The 22,064-nt window shown below is 37.1% G+C and overlaps 1 protein-coding gene across 2 annotated transcripts in view; it reads right to left on the bottom strand.

Moving 5' to 3' along the window:
* The window catches only part of LOC135227032 (ATP-dependent RNA helicase TDRD9-like), a 564,113-nt gene that overhangs the window by 282,822 nt on the left and 259,227 nt on the right, over positions 1-22,064 (bottom strand). For both annotated transcript variants that reach the window (XM_064266821.1, XM_064266820.1), the window contains one exon: positions 10,271-10,354. In XM_064266821.1, coding sequence (XP_064122891.1) covers positions 10,271-10,354 — 84 coding nt within the window. The remainder of the gene's footprint in view (positions 1-10,270; positions 10,355-22,064) is intronic.

Raw genomic sequence — 22,064 nt, 5'->3', positions numbered from 1 at the left:
AAACCGAACGTACTTTTCCAAGGAGGAGAAGTCAGCACCTGGCCATAAAGCTGGTAAGGAGCAACTGACTTTGCTGTTTGGGGCCAATGCAAGTGGCGATTTGAAACTTAAGCCCTTGCTGGTGTATTTGGCCGAGAATCAGAGGGCTTTCAAGGGCATTTTCAAGAGTCAACTCCCTGTGATTTGGAAATCAAACAAGAAGGCTTGGGTTACCTTGATGGTCTTCGAAGATTGGTTCAATGACCATTTCGTGCCAGCAGTGGAACGGTATTTGACTTCGAAGGGTCTGCCTTTTAAGAACCTTTCAGTTCTGGACAATGCCCCTGGTCACCCTTCAAATTTGAGCGACATGCACCCTAATGTGAAGGTGGTGTACCTCCCACCCAATACCACATCGCTGATACAGCCGATGGACCAGGGAGTAATTGCTAATTTCAAGGCTTACTACCTTAGAAGGACCATACGTTTTGCTTTGAGGGCCATAGAAGCTAACAAGGAGTTGCCACTGAAGCAGTTCTGGAAGGGCTACAACATTGCTGATGCAGTGAAGAACATTGCAAGTGCTTGGGACGAGGTGAAGACGACCACTTTAAATGGGGCCTGGAAGAAACTGTGTCCACAGTTTGTGCACAGTTTTGAAGGCTTTGACCAGGCAGAAGACGTTGAGACTGTGACGAGGAAGATCGTAGGGCTAAGCAAGAGGCTGAAACTAGATCTTGAACCTGATGATGTAACAGAGCTGCTGGCATCCCATGGAGAGGAATTGTCAGCAGAGGACCTCCTTGAGCTGGAGCAGCGAATGATTGAGGCGGCGGCGGCGGCACCAGAGCCAAAAGCCAGGTCATTAACTGTGAAAGGCTTGTCAGAGGGTTTTACTCATCTGTAGAGAGCCTTGACTTCTTTTGAGGCAGAAGACCCTAACGTTGCCAGGTTTGACAAAATAAAGAGAGGAATATTGGATTTGGTGACTTTCTACAAGGAGACCCTGAAGGAGAAGCAGACGAAGAGAAGTGTGCAGTCTAGGCTTGACACTTTCTTTCACAAGTCTCCAGTACCACCACCTCCCACTCCTAGTCCTGGTAAGGAATTCTGAACTGTTTTACTAATGTATGTGTTTACATACTGTATATAAAATGTGTTAATTTTTTAATGTAACATATACTAAATGTTAAGAGTAAATTGTACCCAGGTCACCCTGTACCTGGACCCTCTGTAGCAGCCCATCCACCTGTATCAGGTAAGCAATTTCATTTTTCTCATTTTCATGTTGGAAACTGTTTACTACAATATGGCATACATACACCAGTACATACTAGTACAATGTGTTTGATGTTGCATAACCTTATTTTTTTTTTCTTTATCATTCCAGACTCCTTTGATAGTGACGGCGACCCAGATGACCCTGAGCCCCTCCATGGTTTGGATGTCTTGCCCTATTCATCAGGTAAGGAATCCTTAACAAATTTGTATAAAATGTTTTATAAATTGCTAATAGAAATTTTATTAAAAGTGTACATAAGCTACAGTTACATCCACCTTATTTATGTACCCAATCATTCTTTCCAGATCTAGATGTACCCTCTTCAGAGCCCAAATCAGTTGATACGACTAGTATCACCTCTCCAACTCCTTCAGGTAAAAGAATTCTTCATTTTTTATATTGTATACATAATACATACGTCAAACAGTAATAATATATTATGTGCAGTAGTTAATAGTACATTACAGTACATACTCTATCATTTCTATTTTTTATCATTCCAGACTCCCAAGCACCTGCACATCCCACTCCATAGCCCAGCCACTCTCATCTACCATATGCCCATCCCAGTTAGCAAGCCAACCACTAGAATTTGGTAAGGACACTTTTTTTTTATGAATGTTTTATTATTACATATGTAATAACCATGTTATGTATGTAACATACATACTAATCATATGTACATTATCATTCCAGACTGACATGCACCTTGTGGCTTACATAAACCAGACCTCTACATAGCCTTCATCTCTTCATTTTGCTGAAGGTAAGGAATTCTCAGTTGTTTTTAATGTGTACATACAGTAAATTGTTAATTATGGAACAATAAATTTTGTACACTTTTGTGGTTACATACTGTCCTTTAATATTAATTCTTCATTCCAGGATGCCCATCATCCTAGCCTGTTATCTGTGATAAAGCACACTGAAGTTAGGTATGGAATGCATCCTTATCATTGCAGGCTTCCTACACATGAATGCTCTACACCTCCATCTCCATCTCCCACAACCTAGGTAACAGCTTTGAGACTCACTAAAAGTTGGTAAGTTATGTAAGGAATTTCTAAATTAAGTTTTATACTACATGTTATATCTGATATTAAGCCCACTGTATGGTGCATATTACTGTATGTAACTTACTATGCATAGAGGACTTACTGACATAATTATTTTTTGTACATTCCAGAATCCCAGAACCCCCTGAATGATGTAGGCTATGGGGCCACATAAGACTTTGTCCAGGGTTACATAGCACGACAACTTTAAACTAAAAGTAAGGAATTAATTAACATACATTAACTCTTTTACTCTTGATATATCTAATTAACATATTGCATTCAGGACTTTCTGTAGTATATTTTGTACTAATTGTGTTACTTTTACCTTCCAGAACCAACATTTTCCAAAGAGAACTCCAGGTTGTACTACACATTAGTGTCACCAAAGGATTACTACAAGTAGAAGCACCATTTTTGGATGAAAAAAACCTTCAGGAAAGTATACGTATCAAATGTAACATGTAGTGTACCAAAGGATGACAAGTAAGGTTTTTACATATAGTATGTACATGCGTACATAACTTTTTTTTATTAGGAATTTCTAACTAAGTTTGATTACATGTTATAAACCACTGTACGTATGGTATACTGTATGTAACTTACTATGCATACACAACTTAACTTAGATAAATTTTTTTGGTACATTCCAGAATGCCAGAACCCCCTGAATGATGTAGGCTATGGGGCCACATAAAACTTTGTCCAGGGTTACATACATAGCACGACAACTTTAAACTACTAAAAGTAAGGAATAATACATACATTAACTAAGTTTTATACATGTTATATCTGATATTAAACCACTGTATGGTGCATATTACTGTATGTAACTTACTATGCATAGAGGACTTACTGACAATTATTTTTTGTACATTCCAGAAATCCAGAACCCCCTGAATGATGTAGGCTATGGGGCCACATAAAACTTTGTCCAGGGTTACATAGCACGACAACTTTAAACTAAAAGTAAGGAATTAATTAACATACATTAACTCTTTTACTCTTGATATATCTCAAAGTAAGGAATTATAAACTAAAAGTAAGGAATTAATTAACATACACTAACTCTTTTACTCTTGATATATCTATAATTTACATATTGCATTCAGGACTTTGTGTAGTATTTTGTACTAATTGTGTATACTTTTACCTTCCAGAACTACCAGATTTGGATTTTAATTACTCCAGGATGTACTACACATTAGTGTCACCAAAGGATTACTTCTAGAATGTGCATTTATAGTGTCACCAAAGGATTTACTTCAAGAATGTGCATTTAGTATAGTGTCACCAAAGGATTTACTTCAAGAATGTGCATTTATAGTGTCACCAGAGGATTACAATAAAGTTTATACCTTCAAGAACCATCCTTTGGCATTGAAATAACCCCATTACACAACATGCAATGTTCACATAAGGATTACAAGTAAGGTTTTTATAACTTTTTATTAGTTTAAGACATGTTTCCACGTGTCGTTCCGGCTTACGACGCGTCTCAAGAACAGAACCCCCGTTGTAACCCGGGGACTGCCTGTATACCCAAGGTCTTGACATTAGGGTAAATCTTCTGGCACCAGTTGGAAAAAGGTTAAAAACAATAAAAACATTGTATATGCAAGGGATCTGTGGCATCTGGTAAATAGCTGAGATGGAAGAGAGTCAGAGATCATGCTTGAACCTTGTGACATATTTGGTCTTTCTTCCAACCCAGGATAAGACAGGAGAGGTGGGTAGAGGTGAGCAGTCATCTGTTCGTAAGCAGAACAAACCTTTGCCTTAACATCAGGATAGACTCATTATGGAGGAGTCATGTAGTACAGTGGTACCTCGAGATACGAAAGGCTCAACTTAAAAAAAACTCGAGATACGAAAGCCAATACGAAAAATTTAACGGCTCTACATACAAAAAGTTTTCAAGATACACCAGGTTTCTGAAAGTCCAAGATTCGCCCGGATAACAATTTTGAAAATCGCGCCGCGCGCCACCATCTTAGTATACTAGCCCTCTTACGCCGATTGGATGTATTAAACGCCGAGTCAAAATGTCTCCTGTGTGCCGATTGGACGTATCATACGTAGACTCAAAAAAGTTTTTTTTTTAAAAATTCGCGGAAAAATACTTATAGGCCTACCAGCCAAAAACTTTTGAATCACGCGCCTTGGGGGATACTGGGAGTTCACGGATCAAGGTGTTGTTTTGTTTACAATCGCTACGCAGGCGCGCAAGCGCGAATTTCTTTCTTATCGCACTAAAAAGTATCAGTGACACATCTCAAAAATTATTTCGTCACTTTGACAATTTTTGCACCATTTTAAATTATCCTTTACATGAAGTATTATATATGAAAATGTGCACAATTTCATGTAAAATACAACAAAAAAATACTCATGATTGTAGCTTTTATCAGTTTTGAAATATTTTCATATAAATAACGATAAGTGCAAAATTTTCAACCTTCGGTCAACTTTGGCTCTACCGAAATGGTCGAGAAACGCAATTGTAAGCTAAAATTCTTATATTATAGTAATATTCAATCATTTGCCTTCATTTTGTAACAAATTGGACGTCTCTAGCACAATATATCGATTTATGGTGAATTTATGAAAAAACTTTTTCCTTACGTTCGTGCGATAACTCTTCCGATAAATTTTTTCGTGCGATTGTCCTAATGTTTGCACCCTTTTAAATTTGCCGTTACATAAAGTTTTATATATGGAAATGTGCGCAATTTCATGCATAATACAACAAAAAACAACCCATGGTTGTAGCTTTTATCAGTTTCGAAATATTTTCATATAAATAACGTTAAGGGCAAAAATGTCAACTTTCGGTCAACTTTGACTCTACCGAAATAGTCGAAAAACGCAATTGTAAGCTAAAACTCTTATATTCTAGTAATATTCAATCATTTACCTTTATTTTGCAACGACTTGGAAGTCTCTAGCACAATATTTCGATTTATGGTGAATTTATGAAGAAAAAAAAAAAAAAAAAAATTTTGTTACGTCCGCGCAGTAACTCTTCCGAAAAAATCAGAATTTTTTTGTGCGATTGTCGAAATGTTTGCACCATTTAAAATTAGCTGTTACATAAAGTTTTATATATGAAAATTTGCGCAATTTCATGTAGAATACAACTAAAAATGATTGAAGGTTGTAGCTTTTCTCTTTTTTCGAAATATTTGCATATAAATCACGATAAATAGAAAAAAAAATCACGTTCAGTCAAATTTGACTCTACCGAAATAGTTGAAAAACGCAATTGTAAGCTAAAACTCTTACGGCCTAGTAATATTCCCTCATTTTTCTTCATTTTGAAACAAATTTGAAGTCTCTAGAACAATATTGTGATTTATGGTGAATTTTTGAAATATATATTTACCTTCACTCCGTGCGCTGATTCTCGGCCGCAAGTCTCCGAAATACGTATGTCGCATTATCCTAATATTTGCTCCTTTTCATATTAGCCGTTTTATAGAGTTTCATATATCAAAATGTGCGCAAAATCATGAAAAATACAATAAAAAATAAGTGAAGGTTGTAGCTTTTTCCATCTCCGAAATATGTGCATATAAAAAAATATATATATAAAAATTTTGACATTTGGTCAAATTTAACTTGTCCGAAATGGTCGAAATCTGCAATTCTAATCTAAAACTCTTACAGTATCGTAATATTAAATCATTTGTCTTAATTTTAAAACAAATTGGAAGTCTCTAGAACAATATTTAGAATTACGGTGAATTTTTGAAAATAACATTTTTTAACGTCCGCGCGTTACGAATTCGTACATCATTTTGTGATAATATTTTTCCGGTGTTCCTTTTATTGTTTTACTATGTATTATATATCAAAATGATTGCAATTTAGTGTACAATACAACGAAAAAAAAAGTAACTCGTTAGCTTTGACCGTTTTTTGCACAGCGTAATTTGAATACAATTATCTATGATTTTTTTTTTTTTCACTACCATATCTTGCATTATTTACATATGATAATATTATTTTTCATTTCTGATGATTGCATAGTAAACTTCAGGCAATGACAAAAAAATGAGCCAAAAATGAACTCTTAATCTTTAAAACTAAACGCACTGTGATTTTTTGAAAAAATTATTTTTTCCGCTTCTGCACTCACTCCAAACCGGCGCCGGCATACAGGAGAGGTTTTGATTTTTAGGGCTTCGGCGTAAGAAAGCTAGTAGACTCGCCACCATCCTCCTGCTCTCCCATTGGTTCCTGATGCTAGTCTTGGCCATGAAATCCTTCTCTCCTATTGGCCAGCGTCCCTCCCATCATGCATCTACTATGTACATGTGGTGGCGTGGCTCGGCCACTCGGTACCAGCATTGTTATAGTACGCACGCGGTATTTGTTTTCGGGATCGTCAATGTGTACGTAATACAAATATTTAAAAAAAAAAAAAGTGACCAAGATCTATCACATGGGATGAGTGATCAAGGTCTCTCTCATGGGATAACTGGAAACTTTGCAAGGTTGGTAGAATCTACACTCCCTGCTGAACAGAGGGTGTAGACCAATCATTTACAACATGCATACCAGTATGTAGTGTACGTATAATCAAGGCACTTCAGTTTATGTTGAAGGTTAGCAGCTGATCATTCAGTACCCAAATCAGTTGCAGAGAGAGCATTTGGTTGAACAGGGTTTTGATGGACACCAGGGCCAACAGTCATGAGGTGCAAAAAAAAAAAAAAAAAAAAAAAAAGTTAAATATCAAAACAAGAAAAAAACGGCAGAAATTAGAGCAGCTTTTCATAAAGTGCAATCATTTGTAGAAGACACCCCCCGAAAAGGCTCACACAGGAACATTGTGAAAAAGTACGTAGGCAGAAGCAATCTTCCTTGGATAGTTACGTTGTACAGTGGTCCCCGCGTATTCGCGGGGGATGCGTACCAGACCCCCCAGCGAATAGTTAGAATCCGCGAATGTTTGAAACCCCTATAAAAAGGCTAAAAACAGCCTATTTTGTTAGTTAAAACTTAAGAAAAACCACTAAAAATTTTCATACTTGGTTTTTTTAAGAGTTTTATCACAAAAAGTGCATTTTATGATGAAATTGATAACGAAAACCAGGAATTTGTGGATATTTCTCATAGAAAAATACCACAAATGCTCGAATTTTCCGCGAATAATACAGGGAAACGTTCCCGAGAGAAATCCGTGAATCTGGAGAACGCGAATACGGGGGGTCCACTGTAGTACGTATGTATATTTTTTTAAAGTGTACGTACGTACATATTACATAAAAAAAAAAAAAAAAAAAAAACAAAAAAAAAAAAAAAAAAAAAAAAAAAAAAAAAACAAAAAAAAAAAAAAACGGCAGAAATTAAAGCCGCTTTTCATAAAGTGCAATCCTTTGTAGAAGACACCCCCCGAAAAGGCTCACACAAGAACATTGTGAAAAAGTACGTAGGCAGAAGCAATCTTCCTTGGATAGTTACGTATGTACATAGCCTCACTCGAAAGGTAAGTCCACATTTTACGTTACAGTAATAATATTTCTTGTACACTAATATGCACTTTATTTACAGGTTTTGCATTTTTAGTCTTAATTTAGGTATTGAATGGTCCAAATTGTTGTAGTATTTCATTGTTTATAGGTCAATTTAGCTTTATTATGAAATTTAATGGGGTGTTTTGGAGGGCTTGGAATGGATTAGCCATTTTACATGTAAAGTGTGGTCCAAGATACGAAAACCTCATGATACGAAGGGCGCCTCGGAACGGATTAATTTTGTATCGCGAGGTACTACTGTAGTTGCATTTGACAATGTACTCAAGGGTTGGTTGAGAGAGAGAGAGAGAGAGAGAGAGAGAGAGAGAGAGAGAGAGAGAGAGAGAGGCTGGTTGTTTTGGTTGTTGTCTCGTTAGGTTGTTTGTGTTCGTATGGGTAGCTAGTAAATGAATTGCTTGTTGGCAGGTAGGCAGTTGGTTTGTCTGCGGATTCAATCGTGAAGCCTTGAGGGAGTGAGAAGTGGTCATTCTGTATTTGGCAATTTTTGGGACAGTCAGTCTAGTCAGAGGTAATTAGTTATTGTATATTTGTTATTGTTTTGATATTGTGTAATTGAGTTTGTTGTGCTTGTGTCCCTCTGAAGGTTGTTGAGCTTATGAGTTTCTGTTGTTTGATTTGTGATTTGTTGTGTTTGTGTGTGTTGTGAACTCTTGATGTTGACTGGTGTTTGTCTGGGTTGTTGAGTTGTTGTGTAGTCTTGGTGTTTGTTGAGCTGTGTGAAGTTTTGGTGTCATGGGTGTTAGTTTGGGTACTGATTTGTCGTGTTGTTTTGAGTTGTCTGGTTTTGGTGCTTATTTGGTTTTTTGGTGTGATATTCAGCGGTTGTTGTCTCAGCGACTGAATCCAGTGGAGAGCACAGCGTCTCACCCTGATTGTGTCAAGTTTCCTGAGGAGTAAATAGGATTCTAAGGAAGAGGACTTCAGCCTTTGAGATGTTAGATATATGGGTGTCTAACACAAAGTCCAACAGGTTAAAATACAATGGAACATGTCCAGATTCATTGCATATATGTCATTCAAAGAGAACCATGTATACCTGTTCAAGCAACAAACCATGTTAGCCACACGAAATGGGTTTGTCACCACCCCTACTTCCCCCTTGCTGGATAGAGAGTAGAAGCTACTGAGAAGCAGATTTGTATGTTGTATGGAATATTAAATTTTGTAACAGTATGTTCTTGTTCAATACTGTCTTGTTATCATTTGAAAGATTTAAGTGTGATTAATAAGAGGCTAAACCTCAGTAAAATTAGAATACTATTTATTTAGTAGCTCTGGTACAGATTTTACACCTAATCCCCCCTTTCATGAAGAGGACGGGACTCTGCTGAATAAGTCTGAAGCTTTAACTATACTGTACTAGATGTAACCTTTGACTCACATCTTAGCTTTCAGAAACATCTAATGAAAGTATAAGCAAGTGCTGCGTGCAATCTCAGTATTAAAAGTATTGTAAGGCCTCATATACTTATACCAATGATAAAATCAATGCAATCCACTGTACTGTTCTCCAGTGTAGTTGTCTGCTTCCGTAAGAGATTAATCTCTTTTTGGTGGAGTGGTTAGTGGTGCTAGGTTTCTATTTCTTAACATTAGCAGTTATGACAACGACCTTTGATGGATGTTAGTAAATTTTTCACAAGTTGTATTTTAACAGATCTTTTACATTTACAAGTGATCCTTGATCCTCTTATCTTGTCAAGAGCGACCAGACTTCTTGAAAAGCAACACCAATATGAAGTAAACATGACTTCCTGTTGAACCTCTCCGTTCCAGAGGTCCTTATTCTTCTCACTGTTAGACAGTGGAACAGTCACCCAGAGGAAGCTGTGCAATTAGAACCTTAAAAGTTCCAGCAGAGATGCAATGTGTTACTATCCCTAAAACAATTCTCTTGCATTTTAATAATTTCTTAATTTTTATTTAGTAATTGATTTTTTTCTTTTCTTATAACCAACTCCTTCGTCTGCATTTCCTATGATCTTCTGTTACTTCTTTCAAATGAACACCATATTTTTTGGAAGCTTAAATTTCAAGTCAATGTCCTATTGGCTAATTCCATATGAACAGGGTTCATCATCATCATCATCATTTTATTACTTATATATTCCAAAACAGAAGAAAATCTTGTATATATTGAAAAATTTAAGAATATGTATTAAAAAAGGAAACAGAGTACGTATTAGAGTTTGCCATTAAGTGGCAAAAGGAGAACCTTGGAGTCTATAATTTTCAGAAATTTGTATAGTATAAAAAGAATGACCCATTACTTTTCCTCCATGTTGTAAAAGAAATAACTTCTATATATAAATATTACTATGTTGTTCAAGTGCCAAATCACAGTCATAAAGTCTTGCATATGAAACAATATCATCCAGCCTATAATCATATAAATTATAAGGAAAACTTACTGATATCTTGCCTTATCCTTCTCCATACAGCTGATAAGTTGTTCAATTTCCAAAAGTCCAGGCAAAAAGATAAGAACAGCTCCTCTATATTAAAGAAAAGAAAAGAAAATACAAAGCCAAATTAAAATAAATATAAATAATTATTTCAACATCATTTTCTCCCCTCCCAGCTATTATTTGCACTAAGATCAAAGTGAACTTACAGGAAAATTAAAAAATTATGGCGATATAAAATGTCAGTCAACTTATGTATACCATACTACATTATTGTTTAGCAGTCCCCCACTTACTGACAGCATCAGTTAACAGTGTTCTAGTTTTACGGAACTTGGCTAATGACGTAATCAACCCTTAAACGCCTATTGGACGTATTTTACATCGACGAAAATTGTCTGCCGGGTGCTTCATTGACGTAAAATACGTAGACGCTAAAAAATTTTAAATATTCTCGGAAAAATAGTTGTAGGCCTACTTGGAGAAAAATTTTGAATCATGCGCCTTGAGGGATGCTGGGAGTTCATGGATCAAGCTGTTGTTTTGTTTACAAGCATTACCCAGGGGCGCATGTGCGAATTTCTTTCTTCTCGCACTGAAAGGCATCAGCGACATATCTCAGAAATCATTTTGTCACTTTGTCGTAATTTTTACACCATTTTATATTAGCCGTTACGTAAGAGTTTTGGATATGAAAATGTGTGCAATTTTATGTAAAATACAACAAAAAATAATACAAGGTTGTAACTTTTATCAGTTTTGAAATATTTTCATATAAATAACAATAAGTGCCAAAATTTCAACCTTCAGTCAACTTCGACTCTACGGAAATGGTCGAAAAACGCAATGCTAAGCTAAAACTCTTACATTCAGTAATATTCAATCATTTACCTTCATTTTGCAACAAATTGGAAGTCTCTACCACAATATTTGGATTTATGGTGAATTTTTGAAAAAAGCTTTTTCCTTACGTCCGTGTGGTAACTGCCCAAAAAATCAGAAATTCTTTCGTCAGATTGTCGTAATGTTTGCACTGTTTTATATTAGCCGTTACATAAAGTTTTGTAGATAAAAATGTGCTCAATTTCATGTACAATACAACATAAAACAACCCATGGTTGTAGCTTAAATGAGTTTTGAAATATTTTCATATAAATAACAATAAGTGCCAAAATTTCAACCTTTGGTCAAATTTGTCTTGACCGAAATGGTTGAAAAAGGCAATTGTAAGCTACAACACTTACAGTCTAGTAATATTCAATCATTTACCTTCATTTTGCAAGAAATTTGAAGCCTCTAGCACAATATTTCGATTTATGGTGAATTTTTGAAAATAAAACATTTTTCCTTATGTCAACGCGGTAACTCTGCCAAAAAAATCAGAAATTCTTTCGTCAGATAGTCGTAATGTTTGCACCGTTTTATATTAGCCATTATATAAAGTTTTATATATGAAAATGTGCGCAATTTCATTTAGAATACAACAAAAAATAACTCATGGTTGTGGTTGTCGCTTTTATCCGTTATGAAATACTATTTTCATATAAATAACGATAAATAGAAAAAATTCGACCTTCGGTCAACTTTAACTTGACTGAAATGGTCGAAAACTGCAATTGTAAGCTACAACACTTACAGTCTAGTAATATTCAATCAGTTACGATTTCATAGTGAATTTTTGATAAACTTTTTTTTACGTCTGCGCGTTACGAATTCATACATCATATTGTGATAATATTTTCTCTGTGTTGCTTTGATCGTTTTACAATTTGTTGTACAGTAGGGCCTCGATAATCGCGGGGGATAGGGCCCAGAACCCCCCATGATAAGTAAATACCCGTGTTATCCTGGTACCCCACCTAAAATTGCTTTAAACTGCCTACTTTAATAATTAACCCACCCAAGACCACTATTTCAATGTTTATAACTGCCTACTTTAGTTCAAGCTCCAAATTTGTCTTCAATTATCACCTTAAACTAAATTCAAGACAGTTTCAAAGTTATTCTTTCCTATCTTCAATTTCCCCTTCATCAGATCAGCAAACAAAAGTATATTACCAAACAATTCCTTTCTATTTTCATGATTTGGCTGCTGCACCAAACTAAAAGTACATAGCATATCAATTTTGTGAATGAACATATTTATGATAAAAAAACATGATTTACTGTAAAGATTACAGCACCCAACTATAATATTAATGTATAAACAGCAAAATACAGCAATAAAAATCTTGTTTTGTCTTTTGTTTACGTTTAGAATCAGCTGATGGACGTTTATTACCGAAAGAATTATTTTGGAAAACATTTGTTGCTAAAAGAAATGGATTTATTAATGGAATTATTATTATTTTTAACTTTGTACATAATACTTTATATTATGATACAGTAATTCATATTTCATTGAGAGATAGAGAGAGAGAGGAGATGAGGGGAGAGAGACGAGAGAGAGATAGAGGAGAGAGAGAGAGAGAGAGAGAGATTTTGCTATTTACATTCATAGTATTTGAAAATTTGTAAATGAGTGTATCCTAAAAATGCATATAGTCATGAAAAGAAGAAGAAAACACAGTAATTAGTGAATCTTGCTCTATGATAAAATTCGCGATTTCGTTAATTTTCCGGGACATACGTAGTATTTGGGCTCCACAAACAAAGTAAGTAAAGTGAATCATGACAGAATTTAGAGGATACTTACGTGAAAATACATCGGTAGTTTTTAGAACGGTGTAACCACTATCGCATTTTTTTCGTGAATGAATATACATTTATGATAAAAAAACAGTTACTGTACTGCTTAGAGTACCATACTGTAATATTAATGTAATCACATCAAAATAAAGTAATCATTGCATGCTGTAAACATGTCAAGTGTATTTTTGTCTTTTGAAAAATGCATTCCCCAAGGAATTATTCCTTGAAGAGGCTTTTTATTATGAAGATATGCCAATAATATATAAGATATGCATTTTATTATGAATATATGAAATAATATATAAGGTAAAAATGGTTTTATTATGTTTACGCTTCGTTGCTATATGAAATAATATATAAGGTAAAAATGATTTTATTATGTTTACGCTTCGTCGCCAATCGCAAACAACAATACGATAATCTATGACAATTATCGTTTGTATGACTGCAGTGTTCAGAGAAGTTGATTACGTTATACCAAAACAATAATGAAGTTTGAATTAAAAATTAATGTTTTCCTAAATGTTATACTACTGTAATCACACTACTGCTATTAACATTTCTAAAAGGTTAAAAATGACAAGGTGCTGTTAAGTGTAACTCAATGTTTACATTTCTGCTGGCCGCTCAACTACAAGTTGATGTCAATGATGTGGGATTATTCCATGAATAGGCTATATATTATGAAGATATGCCAATAATATATAAGGTGAGAATGGTTTTATTACCTTTATTGAATGTTAATATCATAATGTGAATCTGTTCATGCATTTGTTGGTTATCGGAACCAGACGAGGCTTAGCCTACCACGGATTCATACCCGCGATATAGACCGAGAAGTGGCCCAAGGATTGCTGATCCGCGACTAAGCGAGGCCCCACTGTATACCAAAAACATTGCAAATTAGTGTACAACGAAAAAAAATGAACTCATTAGCTTTAACCGTTTTGCTCACCAGCACGATTTGTATAGAATTATATATGAAAAATATTTTTTAGCGCTGTCATATATTCCAATAATTATATATGATAATGATATATTTTTTCATTTCTGATGGTTGCATACTAAACTTCAAGGCAATGACAAAAACAAGGAGCCAAAAATGAACTCTTAATCTTAAAAACTAAGCATGCTGTGATTTTTTGAAAAACTTTTTTTCCGCTTTGCCACTCACTCCCGAACGCCGCCAGCATACGGGAGACACTTTCAGAAATACCGGCTCAGCGTTTAGGGGTTAACCAGATTTTAAGCTGGTGGGGAGTTAACTGAGCCATTAACCAAATTGTCTGTTGGGTGCTTAATTGGCGTATGCTACGTCGACACAAATTTTTTTTTCTTTAAATTCGCGGAAAAATAGTTATAGGCCCAACTAGGCAAAAACTTTTGTATCACGTGCCTTGAGGGATGCTGGGAGTTCACGGATCAAGCAGTTATTTTGTTGACAAGTGTTACCCAGGTGCGCATGCACGAAATGCTTTCTTCTCGCACCAGCAAGCATCAGCAATGTGTCATCCGAGAGCGATCTTTTGCCGCAATCATGTTTTGCCAAACTTTTGTGAGAGTTTGAGTATTTGTGGTGGTACAAGACGTAAGTAGAGATGACTGAACGTTGAATGGAGCGCGAAAGGCGTATTTTACCTCTCAGGAGGGATCGTGTGAGACGTATTTTGGTCTTGGATGCTGGTGAGAGATCAAGCACCCAAGATGACCTAGCTCCTCAAAGCCGTTCTGTGAGGCCTTGTGTGGACAAAAGTGTTCAAGCACCACATCGTGTGCCTCGTGTGCCTTTTACAACCCCTAGGAAGCATTGGGGTGTCCTGAGGGGCATTCGTAGGCATTTGGGAGGCCTCGAACCAAAGGACACAGACGATTACTTGTTAGAGCTTGATCAGGAGCAGGTTGCAAGTCCTCATTTTGATGGCAGTTGGTAATCTAGTGGACGAGAACATCACTCCCGATGTTAGTGATGATGAATATTTGCCCCAATGTTCGTACGAGGGTCACAGGCTGAAAGTGAGTTGGAGTTTAGTGGTTTTAGTGCGTATGAGGGGGAGTCTGAGGAGGAGGAGTTGTAGTCGTCTAGTTTTGTTGTTGATGACGACACAGAAAGCGAGGGCCTGAGTGAGGGAAATGGGCCGGGGAGGGGGGGGTTGTTCCCCGAGTGCGAAACAGTGCCGAACACGTGCGCAGGCACATAGAAGGTCAGAACGTCGCGCCAGCCAAGGTGAAGGCCATTCGTCCGAGAACGACGAGGGGTGGTCGGAGGACCCCAACCCAACCTAACATGCACCCATTCACGGCAGCACCTGGGCTCACCGTACCTGTTCCTCTAACTGCTCTGGGGTTCATTCAGTGTCCCTTATGCGGGAATTGCTGGAATACCTGGTAGCAAAAACGGTGGACTACACTCGGTACTACAGTGACAAACTACGGACGACGTTGTCGTATCGCTGGTGGGGTTGAAACCTCACCGACATGGCGCATTTTTTGGGATCCACATTTTTTTTGGAATGATGCCTGCTGCCGACATCAGGCAATATTGGAGGCAGAATTTTTTTTTTAAGTACACCCAATGCGGATGGGGTTATGGCCCATGATAGTTTCCTGGCGTTGGACATGTATTTCAACGCCTTCAACCGAAGGGCCATACCCCAGAATAATCCCAATCGCCTCATCTTAGTCTGCCCAGTGTGGGATCACATTCATGAAAGGCGCCAGTTTCTTGTTGTTCCTGGCAAAAACCTTTCTTTGGATGAGGGGAAGATGCCTTACAAAGGACGTCTGAGCATTAAAGTGTATAACCCCAAGAAGCCAAAGAAATATGGAGTGAAAAACACTGGATACATTGTGGACTTCTCGGTACATTCCAGGGTCTTCTCGACGCTGCATGACACTATGTTCGGTCTTGTGGATCGTTTCTGTAACAAGGGATACCACCTGTTTATGGATAATTATTATAACTCGGTATACCTGGCCCAGGAACTGTATGAAGCAGGTTGGTACCCTTCGGTTGGTGCGTGGGGCCCCAAATGTCCTCAAGAGGTTCACTAGCCAGCAGCAACATCTGGCAAGAGGAGAGACAGTGGCGTCAGAAGGGAGCTGTCTTCGTCATCTGTTGGAAGGGGGTCCGACTCGTCCCCATGATTACGAGGAGTCATGAGCCCAACCAACAAGAGGTTGTCCAGCAGAAGAAAACATGTCGGCAGGGCCGGGTTACGTACATATGAGGAGTTTCGTGTCCAGCAGCCTACCATCACTGGGCACTACAATAGGCACATGGGAGGAGTTGATCTCTTTGATCAACTCATCCAGTATTATCCCTTCACCAGGAGAACCAGGTGGACACAGAAGCTCCTCAAATACACTCTTCAGTTGGCCCTAGAGAATGCCTACATCCTCTACTTTGGGTACTACAATTCGGACATCCTGAGGTTGTCCCACATCCAGTTTCTCAAGGAAGCCGGGAATGCCCTCATCAACTTTAATCCCGATGAATGGCCTTCCATCACCACCCCCTTGCCCCGGGCTCCAGATCTGCCCCTAGAGGAAAGGGCAGATGTTTGGAGGGCCAGCTTCAGTCGTTCAGCTCCTGCTGCCGCCACCCTTGATGATCCCGCCCGCGCTCAGATTCTGACTTCACGTCAGATAGTGGACCCTGTGTATCGGCTGCAGCCAGGGGATCACACACTAGAGCTCCTACAAGGGTGCAGGCAGAAACAGTGGCAGGTGTGCCATATGAATGGCAGGAGACACACCAGGTTCTTCTGTCACACCTGCAATATAGCCCTTTGCAGGTTCGGGGAGTGTGACCGAAAGTACCACACTGCTGTCATATATTGGAGTGCGCCTGCCCAAGGGACAACAGAGGGCTGCCGAAGGGCAGTGGCCAATCAGCATTAAGGGCGCGCATCTCCCTCCTCCACCTGTACCTTGTCATGTCGAGAGGAAAAAAATGCAAGACTCTTCAATGGAGGAGGGAGACAACAAGAATAGAACAAAGAGTCAGGATTACCAGTGAGTATTCTGCATTGATTTTATATTTAGTTTTATATTTATTAAAAGTTTTTATATATATGTATTTATTGATGTTTTTTTATATCATTTCATTTTATGCAAAAGAAAAGTTTTTCACCTGCATTCCTTTCAGTTATGTATTAGTACCAGAATTTAATATATATATATATATATATATATATATATATATATATAATATATATATATATATATATATATATATATTATATATATATATATTGGTTCCCCCGTATTTGCGGGGATGCGTAAGAGACCCCCTCCCCCGAATAGTTAGAATCCGCAAATGTTTGGAACCCCCCCTCTAAAATGCTCATAAACTCCTATCCTGAACATGCAAACACCAAAGTATCCCTAAAAAGACCATCCTTCATCAAATATACATAAAATATCCTATTATGGTTCATATTAATCTTTGAAATATAGTAATACTGTTTTAAAGTAAATCTTACATTTTATGGTTACACATACATACATACTATGTACGTACTGCATGACTTATTTACGTATGTGAAAATAATTCAGTCCCCCCATAAGTATTCAGTCATGCACGTTTTCTTTCATACTATTACTATTTGAGACATCCATTTTCTTTTTACAAGGGAAACAATTGTATGTGAAATCACAAATACCAAATGTCGACCTAAATTATTATCCTACATCAAATATACCATTGAATTGGTATTATTATCATTTTAAAGTCATCTTAAACATTTTACCATTAGAAATATATAAACAGCCAATAGGAGAGAGAGAGAAAATAACTCCTTACGTTTTCAATAGATTGAAATGAACGTCTGTAGGCAACTTTTTTCCCTTAACATTTTTCCCCTCCCATAAATACATATATTTCTCCAGAGAAGAGAGAAAGAGAGGACTGTGCAATTATGTTTGTCTGTCTATCAATTCTTTTGCTGAGAGCGAGAGAGATAAAAGAAGGAAGAAATAGAAACACCAAATGTATACCTTATGTAACATCCTGCATCAAATTTACCTTAAATTATCATCATATTACTGTATTAATCTTAGAGATTGTATTAATATAATTTCAAAGTAATCCTAAACATTAGTAGCCTTAAGAGAGAGAGAGAGTTACCACTATGACAAGTATCTTGTGGAGAGAGAGAGAGAGAGAGAGAGAGAGAGAGAGAGAGAGAGAGAGAGAGAGAGATTTGTCCTTACAGTATTTAAAAGAGAGAAATGGAATGATTATTATATTTAAAATACTCACATATGAATTTTGTACTTACAGTTAATAGTATTATTATTGGGAAATATAAATTATAAATTTATTACATACATGTCCATGAAAATGATCTCATCTCAGTAAGAGAGAGAGAGAGAATTACATTAAACCATTAAATTCGTTGACCATTGTATGGCATTGTTACTTTCCCAGCTCCAAGCATCACTGGAGTTATGAGGTAGGGAAATTGATACAGAAAAAGACAAAGGGAAGAATTTTCATTTGAAATTAGTTATTGTATTATTACTACTTCTATTATTATTATTATTTGAAAATAAAATAAACACGTGCATCTACGATAAAAATTCTCTCATCTCAGTAAGAAAGAGGAGTTATCCTTACAAGTGAAATGGAAAGGTCATTTTCATCTCTTTAAAATACTACCATTATGAATTTTGTAATTAGACAGTTTTTATTTATTTATTATTATTTATTAAATAACTGAAATTATCAATAAACATTTTACATACTAGTACCATAAAAATTCTTTATCATCAGTCAGATGAAGAGAGAGAGAGAGAGAGAGAGAGAGAGAGAGAGAGAGAGAGAGAGTTAGCCTTAATTAAAAGTGACATGGATAGATTAGTACTGTATTTCTTTAAAATACTATCACATAATATGAATTTTGTAATTACAGTTATTATTATTATTTGAAAGTATTAAAAACATATAGTACAAGTACTATAAAAAATCTTGTCTCAGTAAATGAGAGAGAGAGAGAGAGAGAGAGAGAGAGAGAGAGAGAGAGAGAGAGAGAGAGAGAGAGAGGGGGGAAATTTCATGAGCACTTGATGGCAACACATCAGCTCTTCCCCTCCTGTCACAGAACTTGATATATCTGACAGTTTTAGTACCTGGAGTTAGAGAAAGAAGACTGGGATTTCCTTCATTCTTCCATAATTTTTTAAATTTAAAAGCTAAAATCTTACTAATTCACTATGGTATTTTCTTTAATGAATTGATATTATTGCTGTATAAATTAATAAAAAAAACATACATCTTTGTAGTAGAGAGAGAGAGAGAGATAGAGAGAGAGAGAGAGAGAGAGCGAGAGAGAGAGAGAGAGAGAGAGAGAGAAAATTATTATTTTTATTATGTGATATCATTTAACCTTATTAAACTTACTAATACAGTATTAATCAAAATTAATATTTGAAAATTAGTAAATCATTTTTGTATCATAAAAATGTATTGTCACAAAAATAAACATCAAAATACACTAATTAGTGATTATTTTCGTCGGAAAATTTCCCGAATGGGCGAGTCCGTCCGCGAATCCGGAGAACGCGAATACGGGGGACCACTGTATATATATATTCTTCTTCCTAGCTTATACCCATTTTTATATTGGGTCGCCATTGCGAGTGAGTCGTCTCCAGAGATTTCTGTCCTGTGCCTCGTTCTCATTTATACCTTTCAATACCATATCTTCCACTACACAATCATGCCCTCTCTTTCTTGGTCTTCCCTTCTTCCTTCTACCCCGCACTTCCATTTCCATCGTCTGTCTTCCAACATGACGTTCCTCCCTTCGTAACAGGTGTCCATACCAACGAAGCCTTCCTTCCTGTATTTTCTTCGATATTTCAACTACCTTTGTCGATCCTCTTATATACTCATTTCTAATCCTATCTTCCCTTGTTACTCCCGACATCCATCTCAACATTCTCATTTCTGCTACATCCATCTTCTTCTCCTCTGTTTTCCTCATACTTGCCGCTTCTGTTCCATATAACATTGCTGGTCTGACCACCGTCCTATGAAACTTTCCTTTCAATTTCAGAGGGACCTTCTTGTCACAGAGGACCCCAGATGCAGACCTCCAGTTATTCCATCCTGCCTGAATTTGGTGTCTCACCTCTTTGTCCATGCTTCCACTAATACGGACACCTTAAGTACTTGAACTTCTGTACTTTATTTCTTCCCCACCCAATCTTATGCTACTTCCACCGTCCTCAGTAATACTGGAACACATATATTCGGTTTTTGATCTGCTTATTCTCATTCCTCTCCTCAAGTGCTGCTCTCCACCTCTCCAACCTCCCCTCCAACTCCTCCCTCCTCTCTGAACACAACACAATGTCATCCGCGTATAATATGCACCATGGCACTGCTTCTCTAACATCCCTGGTCATTACAGTGGTCCCCCGTGAATAGTTAGAACCCGCGAATGTTTAGAACCCCTATAAAAATGCTAAAAACAGCCTATTTTGTTAGTTAAAACTCAAGAAAACCCACTAAAAATTTTCATACATGGTTTTTTTTAGTTTTATCACAAAAAGTGCATTTTACGATGAAATTCATCAAAAAAACCCAGGAATTTGTGGATATTTACCATAGAAAAATACCGCAAATGCACGAATTTTCCGCGAATAATGCAGGGAAACGTTCCCGAGAGAAATCCTCGAATGTGTTGAGTCTGCGAATCTGGAGAATGCGAATACGGGGGTTCACTGTATATCCATCACGATGTTGAAGATGAACGGGCTAAGTACTGACCCCTGGTGCAATCCACCTCCTATCTCAAATCCATCCGTCTCTCCAACACTGCTCCTCACTCTAGTATACACATTCCTCTACATCTGAATAATTCCAACATACTTTTCTGGCACCATCTTCTCCCTCAAATATCTCCATATTTCTTGCCTTGGCACTCTGTCACAGGGGTTTTCAAGATCTATGAAAACTAGATGCAGGTCTCGTTGTTTTTCTCTGAATTTCTCCATCAGCTGCCTTATGCAAAATATTCCATCCGTTGTGCCGCTTCCCTTCAAAAATCCTAACTGTTCCTTCCCTATTCTCACTTCCTCTCTCAGCCCGCTATCTATTATTCTTTTCAAAATCTTCAATGTGCGAGACATTAGTTTTATACCTCTATAATTACTGCATTCCTGGACATCACCTTTACCTTTAAACATAGGTATCACTATGCTTTCCCGCCCTTCTTCTAGTATCTTTTCCTGTTCGAATATTTTTCCATCAGATCATACAAGATGTCTACCCCTTCCTCTCCTAAGGCTTTCCAAACTTCAACTGGGATTAAGTCAGGTCCTGTTGCCTTCCCATTCCTCATTTTTTTTTAAGGCTAGTATCACTTCATCCCTAGATATCCCAATTACCATTCCCATGTTTACTTGTCCATCCTCTCTTACAAGTCTTTCATTTTCTTCATTTAGCCAGTTGTTCGAAATACTCTTTCCATCTTTTCAGGATGTCTTCTTCCTTTTACATGACCGTACCATTCCTATCTTCATTTGCTTAATATGAGTGATGTCCTTTGTTTTGTTATTTCTTACTTTTGACAGTTTGAGCATCTTACTCAACCCTTCCTTGGTTTCCAGTTCATTATAAACCTCTTCATATGCCCTTTGCTTTAGCTTGAGCTACCACCCTTTTTACTTCTTTGTTCCATTCTCTTAATCTTTCTCTGTCCTCCTCCAGCTGTGACTCTTCAAATCTCTTCTTTGCCTCCCTTTTACCCTTCACCACTTCCCCCCACCACCAGCTCTCCTTTTCCTCCCATACTATTCCAGATGTTTCCCCTAGTATCTCCTTTCCATGTCTTCTAATCACTGATGCATTATGCCTCCACCATTCTCCCACATCTTCAATTCCCATATCAACCTCCCCCAGCACTCTTCTCCTGAAATCTCTCTTCTTATCATTATCCCTCCCTACAATTTATACCACTTGATTTTCTTTACCCCATTCGTTTTAGTTTTCTTTTCTCTTTTCATCTTTAAATCCATACAAAGGAGCCTATGTTGGGGGGCCACGTGGTCACCTGGGATAACTTTACAATTCCTAACTTCCACCAGCCTTGATCTACTG

This window comes from Macrobrachium nipponense, chromosome 15, assembly GCF_015104395.2.
Source record: "Macrobrachium nipponense isolate FS-2020 chromosome 15, ASM1510439v2, whole genome shotgun sequence".
Lineage (NCBI taxonomy): Eukaryota > Metazoa > Arthropoda > Malacostraca > Decapoda > Palaemonidae > Macrobrachium > Macrobrachium nipponense.
Note: the sequence above shows the minus strand (reverse complement) of the source record. Positions and strands in the feature narration are given on the sequence as shown.